The sequence below is a fragment of the Rhinolophus ferrumequinum genome, chromosome 26, assembly GCF_004115265.2.
Source record: "Rhinolophus ferrumequinum isolate MPI-CBG mRhiFer1 chromosome 26, mRhiFer1_v1.p, whole genome shotgun sequence".
In the NCBI taxonomy this organism is placed as follows: domain Eukaryota; kingdom Metazoa; phylum Chordata; class Mammalia; order Chiroptera; family Rhinolophidae; genus Rhinolophus; species Rhinolophus ferrumequinum.
The window spans coordinates 21,336,205-21,344,893 of record NC_046309.1 but is presented as its reverse complement, the minus strand read 5'-3'; the positions used below and the strand labels follow the sequence as shown (position 1 = coordinate 21,344,893).

General features: G+C 47.9%; 1 protein-coding gene across 1 annotated transcript; it reads right to left on the bottom strand.

Annotated features, from left to right (window-relative positions):
- Window positions 1-6,875: 6,875 nt before the first annotated feature.
- On the bottom strand, window positions 6,876-7,826 carry TAS2R16 (taste 2 receptor member 16). The gene has a single exon (XM_033098821.1). The coding sequence runs from the start codon at window positions 7,824-7,826 to the stop codon at window positions 6,876-6,878; it is 951 nt and encodes a 316-aa protein (XP_032954712.1).
- Window positions 7,827-8,689: the final 863 nt, after the last annotated feature.

Here is an 8,689-nt window from a genome sequence, read left to right as displayed (position 1 = left end):
TTGACATGATGTTACATGCCAATTACATCTTATAAAAAGAGATTAAAGATAGAAAATTTAATAATGGGATCGGCCTTGCATTTGGTGTCAAGTAAGCGATAAAGACAGCAGACGTAACAGAAAGGGCATCGACCTTGAAGGGGCAAAAGTGAGTGGTGTGGTTTGGCATTTGTATATGCAGTTTGGCTGCAGCTGGGGCTTGAAGGGAGGACAGAACTTAGGCAATGGGTATAAAAAGGGAATACAGAACAAGTAAATGGTGTCAGCAAACGTGAGGAGGTAGAGCTACGCGTGGATACCCAGGATGACATAAGCAGAGGCGTCAGGTACAACACTTGGGTTTATGTTGGTGACTATTCAGAGTTATAGTTGGGCAGGTGGTTCACGGGCAGATCTTGGAAAGTCTTGAATAGCAGGCTCCAAAATAGACAAAACGGTGCAACTGAAGTTTTTGAACCCATGTAACCTGAATGATTAGATTGGGAGGGGCATGGAAAAAATCATCCAATCACCACATCCAATCTGTGGTGTGTCTAATTAGGAACAGACTTCATGCCAGGTGCTACCAGGAATTCAGCATTTTTGCCAGTGTTTTCTGCATCCCAAGGTATTAAGCTCATGGGTGTAGGGACCTGGCTCACAGTTATGTACGCTAAGCAGGCAGTCAGTCTCCTGGCTTCTTGGGACACTGTGCATGGGAGCAGGCCAGCAGGGCCTGCCAGATGGGTTTCTCATCGAATGTGTTTTGTTTCCTGTATTTATATAACTTTGCTTCTTCTCTGCCTGTGTGCAGAGTGCTGCTCCTCTGGCAAGCTGCCACCAGAGACTCGCCTGGGTCTGTAAGTCTCAAGAAACCTATGTCCTGCAGTCAGCCACCTGGCATGTTTTTTGGGTGTGCTACTTCCAGGCACAACTCTTGGAACTCGGACTCAGTCCGAACAATTGCTGAGCCAGGCAGGAGCCCAGAAACACCCTTGGCCGTGTGGACATGGGGAAAGAGAAGGGGAATTCTGTTCCGCGGGGGAAATCCCAGGATGGCCCAGCACCTCTATGTGGGGGGTTGTGGCATATATAGTCCATGAGTGGGAACTACCGCGTGTGTACCGGAATGCCCCGAAAATGCCAGTCCGGACTAGCAACTACTGAGCACCACAGCCAAGGACGTGGGTTTAGAGAAAAGGAAAGCTGAATGCTCAGTGGCGACGGCTGTGGTCCAGGTACAAGGAGTGCTCACCCACCCCAACCGGGATCCCAAGGCCTGGGATCCCTTAGACGCCTCTTCGGACGATGAAGAGGAACTGTGGGAGGCTGTAATAGCAAGGGGTGTACTGGACGTGCAACACGCATGCCCCATGCTGCAAGCTTGTCCAATTCTGCAGCAGAAACGGACAACAGAACAGGACTGGCTACAGGAAGCTGACCCTGCTAATTTGCCGGCTCCGAACAGGAAGCTACTTACCTCTAAGATGCTGCTGCATTGGTGGCTGGGCAATTGCTTTAGGCAGAAAGCTAGAGAAAGTCTGCCAGAATAGCCATTCTGGTTGTGGGATGATGCCCTGGTTATGGGGTAACGGGGTGGCAGGAGTCATTCTGAATGGGACTGAGATGAGTAAGCTTGCATCAGTAAGGAGCCATCCCGGCTGAGGCAGTGGCTTTAATCCGCCATCAGTGAAGAGGAAACAATCTCACTCCTCGCCTGGTTAATTGCTGCGTGCAAGGCAGCCTGGGCCAGTGAGGGGGACATATCTACAGAAGCCATTAGGTGGCAGACTACGGGAGAGACGCAGGACATTCTTCGAAGTCTGGGAATGAGACATGCTGTCTATTCTTAGAATGTTGCCGGGCCAGATAATGACGTGTTTACTGTAGGGATCAAAGATGTCATTTTACAGTCAAGTCGGTCCCTAACCAACATTATGGCGCCTTAGTTTCCATTTTGAGCCCCCTGGTAGGAGAAGCCACCTTCTGTGCTGCACAAGCAGCAGTGGACCTAGGAGACACTAAAAAGAGTTGGTCGCCAAGGAGTGAGGAAGACAGAAAAGAAGGAGAAAGGGGGGGCTTGTCCGAGTCACCTGTAACCAGATGACTCTTGCAGGATGACCGGATGACTGGGAATTGAGTAAAGTGACTCCCCTGCCTGTGTGCAGCTATGTTGCTTCCTTCCTAGGTAACGTCGGGCCAGCCCTGGGACATACCATTCTGTCATAGATCTAGCTAATGTTGTTTTTTTAAGTAGAGCTATTGATCCAATTAGTGAAGACCAGTTTGCCTTTACATTGGGGGCGGGGGAGCAACAATGGACATGTACCGATCTCCCCCAAGGTCACCTGCACAGCCCCACTACCTGCCACGTCCTCAGGGCAAGAGATCCGCAGCGCTGGCCAAGCCTGTCTCAGTCTACCTGCTTTACTACACCGATGACGTGATGTTAACCTGTGAGTCTCTTTCAGATCTAGAGCAAGCAGCTGGAACACTGATTACCCCACCTGGAGCAGTAAGAATAGGTGACGAACGCACCAAAGTGCAGGGGCCTGGGTTCTCTGTCCAATTATTGGGTGTTACGTGGGCAGGTAAGACAAAAGTAAGGCCGGGGCAGTTACTGACAAAATACAAACTTTTCCCCTTCTCACATCTGTTCCCCAGTGATTTTGGGGGGCCTTGTGGGCTATTGGTGACCCTTCATCCCCACTGGGCCCAAATCCTTAGGCCATTATCCAGACTGGCTAAGAAGAGGGCACTTTGTGGTTGGGAAACCCAACACACCAAGGCTGTCATTGCAGCGAAACGGACAAACGCGTACAGGCTTTGGGCATGATTCAACCTGACGTGCCCTTTGAATTGGATGTGGCCAGTGCCCCGGAGGGTTTGGGCTGGGGCTGGTGGCAGTGGCAGAACGGACAGCGTGCGCCTCTTGGTTTCTAGTCGCAGTTATGGAAAGGAGGGGGACACCGGTAGAGCCCCATGGAAACACAGCTCTGCGGTATCCCACACCCTTCATCATTGTGAACCGCTCGCCAGGACGATCCTGTCACCGTAAGGACTTTCCTCCTGAGCGCTGAGTGGACTCAGGACACGCTGCGGAACCGCACTCAGGTGCTGTACAGACACTGACTCGGACTAAATGGCATGCGTATTTACAGCAGCGCAGCACCTTGGTCACCAGCCCTCTCAGTGAGGAGATGCATGCTGCCCTGGGACCCGTGATCTATCTCACTACAGGCCTCTCTGCTGACACCCCCAATATGGACATCGAACCATCCCCGCGGTAAGGAAGGACGGTGGTGGGACACAGACGCTCGGTGCACAGATGGCTCCGCAGTGGACTGCGTTGCTCCGCAGCCCCTCACCCATACCTTATGACGGGATGCTGGAACGCGGCGAAGCAGCCAACAGGTGGAGCCACAGGCAGCACGGATGGTGGCTGTCGTAGAAGCAGCTGAAGTCACCCTGTGGACCCACAGCTGGGTGGTCTTCAAGGGTTTCACTCGATGGCTCCCCACCGGGCTGCAAATGACTGGCTGGTTGCACAGCGACTGCTGTGGGATCAGGAATTATGGCAAGACATACGGGCAGCGGTACAGCTGCAAACTGTCACAGTGTACCAAGTCCCAGCTCATGCAGGGTTAAATACCCCACCTGGAAATCAGGAGGCAGACAGCCTCCCCCGGCTGCACCAGGCCCTCAGGACCATCAGTGACTCCCCTGGAAGAGAAAGGCCCACTGGGTATGTTCTCCTGACAACTGAGCCCTACCAGGCTCTCTGCATTTAAGTGACTGGGCCACACAGTCTCATGTCCAAGCAAGGCACTGAAAACATTATCCTCTTGCTGCTGCTACAAGACCTGCCCATGTAGACACACATGGTCTCTTGGCCATGATGCTGGCAAACCAGGCCTTGGTGGGTGGGCATCTTAGCCCATGGGATATTGGCATAGAACAGGGACTATTAATATCTTCAGTCTTTGTCTTTAAAACCTCTCTCCACATTCAAAATGCGGGGCCCATGACAAAGCAGGGCTCCCTGTGCAGGACCCCTTTTCTAGCTGATTGACCTCCCTGGCCCCCTCCTGGTGTCTCCCATTTTTGGGTGTTGTTGCTTTCCTCCTGGGCTTGTTACTGTTTTTCCTTTGCCTATATTGTTGCTGCGGAGTTTGGTTACATCTTTGGCTCATAAGAATCCATGAGCTATGACTGCCGGGGGTAGGTAGGGTGGAATGCAGGGACCTGGCGCACAGTCATATAAGCTAACAGGCAGTCAAAGTCTCCTGGCTTCCTGGGATGCTGTGTGCATGAAAGCAGGCCGGCAGGGCCTGACAGATGGGTTTTATCACCGAATGTGCTTTGTTTGCTGCACCCACATAACCTTGCTTCTCCTCTGCCTGCACGAGGAAGGCTACCCTTACAGCCTGCCAGCCCTGGAGACTCTTCCCTGTCTGCAAGTCTCCATAAACCTATGTCCCACACTCAGCCACCTGGTGTGTTCTTTGGGCTTGCAGCTTCTTAGGCACAAATCTTGGAACAACCCGGACTCAGTCTGAACAATAGGGTATTGTGTGAAGGGTGGAAGGTCTCCTTTCCATTGTCAATGACTTGACATATGTATGGGATACGTTTGTATACAGGTGCTGGGCTGCAGAATTCATATGGCTCCTCCTAAATTCAATGCCACCACTCACAGGTGTCTAAACATTGGCCCTTAAAACCCCAGACACAGTTTTCATCTTCTGTGGCTTGCTTGTTGTGAGTTATCATGCAACACACTGTGTGTGTGTGTGTGTGTTTGTGTGTGTGTGCAACAAGTGTTAATAATGAGTGTTATAGTGAAGAGTACTAACAGGTTGGACAAGTGCATAGCCCCTTTGTGCCTGGAATTCCTATATATATGAAACACTTTCTGTTTCTTCCAGATTTCTGAGATTTTAGAACTTGCAAGATGTGGATATAAATGATCGACAGAAATAATTTAAATTTCACTGGCTTTTATCCCACTTATTTCATTAGGGTTCTAAATCCTGGCAACCCATGTCCCCACTGTCCTAGGCATTCCTGGAAGTCTCTGATCAGATAAGACAATGTTGATATCTATCTTTTATTTCCCTTTTTTCTCTTCAATTGCACTTTATATGGTTATGATTCTGTTCCCCCAGAATCACAGCTTCCATCAGGTTCCATCCCACCTTCTACTACAGTTGAACCATTGGAGCTTGGGAGATGCCAAAGCTGCACTGGGTGCTGCTGAGAAGTGGGAAAATATGCTTTACTCCCCTTTCTGTGCAGCAGTACAAACAGTGCTGAGATATATACCAAGGGGCAGAGTCTTTGGTGAAAGGGGTATTTCAGTTTGTACTTATATTTCATACTCTCAGTTTCAAATAGTAATTCAAGGAATGACTTGACTGGGACACAAATCAGAGTGTTAGACCCAAACCCAGATCAGAATTTCCTTTCCCTTCTAGAGATGAAGCGTTTCTTTCACAGCCGAGCTTGAGATACCTGCATCCTTTTCCCTGTAGGATGGTCTCTCTCTCAGGAGGTGTTTCAATCTTCTAATGGCAGAGCCAGAAGTTCAGTTCATCAGTCATGCCCAATATATATAAAAGGTGAATAAAAAATACATTCTTAACCTCTGGCACCATAATTCTTAAGAGATGAAGCTGTCTTTAGGAAAAATACCTTGATAAGGGCCTGGAGCAGATGGAAGTTGAGACCCAAAGGACTGGGAGGTAGCGGTTACCAAGATATTTTGTTGCTCGTGGGTGAGGGTGAAGAGGAGAGAAATGATGAGAGAGACGCCATGGGGAAAAGGTGGGACTGGACCTGGGTGCTACAAGGAAATAGATATGAGAGAAGCCTGTGGGATGCAGGAGGCGGAAAAGGATGTCTAAAGAATAGGAAAGTCCTGCAGGTGATTTTTAATTGATCACTATATGGTTCCTGTATTCTTATCCATAGAGAGTTCAGGATTGTCACAGAGCATAGAATAGAAAGGTATAGAGAATTTAAGCCAATTCACTCAGATTTTATGAAGTAAGAAGAGTTTCCAGATGACATCTGGGTTATATATAGAAGAAAACTAGCTAAGCCTTAATCTGGGAATCTTTCTAAAAAGTTAATTTCAAATCGTACAACAGAGAGGCATGGATCCAGCCAATGGAAACCACAAGCAATCAACCCAGTTAAGCGGCAAATATTTGGACGGGTTCTAGAATGAACCTAGATTGGGTAGGTAGTTTGCTATTCTGGGGAGAGTATGTCTTGATGAATGGAAATGAAGATTTAAGTTTGGACTTGAGTTTTAAAGGAATAAAGGCACAGTACTTGGAAGAGAAACAAGTAAGAAAATTCATGTCATTGGATAAAGGTCCAGAAGCAACAGGAGAGAGAGAGAGAAAGAGAGAGAGAGAGAGAGAGAGAGAGAGAGAGAGAGAGAGAGAGAGAGAGAGAGAGAACCAGGCCTTTTCTTGACTAAATTTAGGAAAGTGAATTAAGGCTTTATCATGAGGAACATTCAGGGTATGGGCAATAAATTATTGTGGGGGAGGGACTCAGATTGGTGTGTGAAGTAATTTGCAGTCATGAAAAGGATAAAATAAAAAGAATGTGTGGACACCACGATTGTGGCTTTCTTGTGTAGAATATACTGGGAGTCAGACTCCAGATGTGGAGAGGACAAAGGAGAGATGGGGAAGTCATGAAAAACTCAGGACCAGCGCGGGGATTGTGGAAAGGACAAGAAAGGAGTGGCATAGAATAGAGAAAGGGGTGTTTAGAGATGGATGGCTGCGGGAATAAAACAGAATGAGGCTTGCATTGACTGTATCTCACGATCACATAGGGGATTATCAAGAGCCATGCTGGTTATTGGTATTTGTTGCCTAAATGCAAACTCCCATTTGCCCAGGGGGTCTTGTACCTGGTGCCTCAGACATCCTCTGGCCCCAGCATCTTACCTTTAAAACCTTTTTCAATTTAGGGTTGCTCAACATTAGTGAAGTGGAATGAATAGAAACTACAGCATAGATGATAATTTGCCACACCCAGAACCAGGTTGTCTTCTCAAATAGGCTGTCTCTGGCGGAGACGAGTATGGTCAGAAAGTAAGAGATAAAGAAGACGAGGAAGACGGCGAGAGACCTCAGGGCAGTGGACTGAGCTTTCATGCTCGAGTTGCCATGGCCAGAGCTGTGCTGTTGCATTTGCCCCAAGTGCTGGAACAATGAGGATATGAGCACGATGGTGGATGCCACAAACAGGAGAAAAGGAATAGTCAACACAACCATCTGCTGAGATATCAGAAAATTCTGTAGAACAGTCTGAAGTCTCTCTGTCACAGTATTATTTCTAGGGAAATGCTTCACGGACATTAACTTCACAGTGATGTAATTCCTAATAGCTGAAAAGATGATTGTCACACAAGAAGTCAGCAGAGAGCCCAGCAACAGCCAGGGAACCAACCTCAAAATTCTCCATCTCAGCCAGAAGAAGATGGGGTGAGTGAAGGAAGCGATTTTGACACAGTAGACAACGGCAAGCAAGCTGGTTAACCAGAAGGAAAGTGTGTTGGTAAATTCCCAGATGATCCCTATGTACCAAAACACCCAGTCAGGGTTGAAATAGGAGCAAAAATTGTACAGCACCGAGGACCACTGTAGACAGAAGCGGCAGGAGCCTAGGCTGATGAGAATCATTTCCACAGGTGACATCCTTTTCACCTGAACCCACTCTCTGCCCAGCACCGCAACAATTAAGCTACTCTGCACAATTATTGCCAGGGACTCGAGCACATAGATGGCGATGAAGACGACAGTGACTTGGATGGGGAGCATCTTTCTTCTCCGAAGTATCTTCCCAGACACACACTCACAATCGCTGCAACAATTTCCCGGGAGGGAACATGTTCCGGGTCCCACCGCTGTCCATGCCAGAAAGCACCTTCCTGTGGATGCAAATTCTCCGCAGCGCATTCTTGACTGCGCCATTTCCCTCCCTGCAGGATTTGCCTATGCTTTGCTTGTGGGTTTGTTATCAGGCCTGGAGGCAGGGAAATGTTGTTTGAATGTGGATTCCTGCTCCTGAGGTGATTTGGTTATCCCCATAAGAGAAATTTGTAACTATGCTACTTATTTCCTCTTTATCTCTCTGAGGTGTCTTTAACTTATTTCCCTATCTTCTTTAAGTGATATCTTCACTCTTTTAACCTAAAATGTGGGCCACAGAAAAGATAAATCCACTGTTCATTCATGTTCTGGGTAATACATATATTCTGCTGAGTGCTGTAACAATGCCGACATCAGAAACCCTTTCTCCCCAACTTCCACAGTCGCTGGGGGTGGGCGCTACAGCCAAAGAGCAAGCATCAAAAGAAAATAATGAAGAAAAGTCCTTACTCTGAGATTCTACCAACAAAATTTCTGGATTCTAGACCTTAAACTATCTACATCCAATACAGACCAGAAAAACCATTGCACACTCCCAGTGCACCCCCTATAATTTAGGGGTGGCATTCTTTGGCTATTGTTCTACCAGTGTCAGCACCTGGAGCTTTATGTATCTTTGGGAATTGTTCCTGGGCCATTAACATTGCTGGTTTTTGTTTTTCTCTTTACATAGCTAGGCGCTCTCTGGCGCTGCTCAAGATGAATTGAAGAGGGCCTTCTTTTCATTATTATTATTATTATTATTATTATCA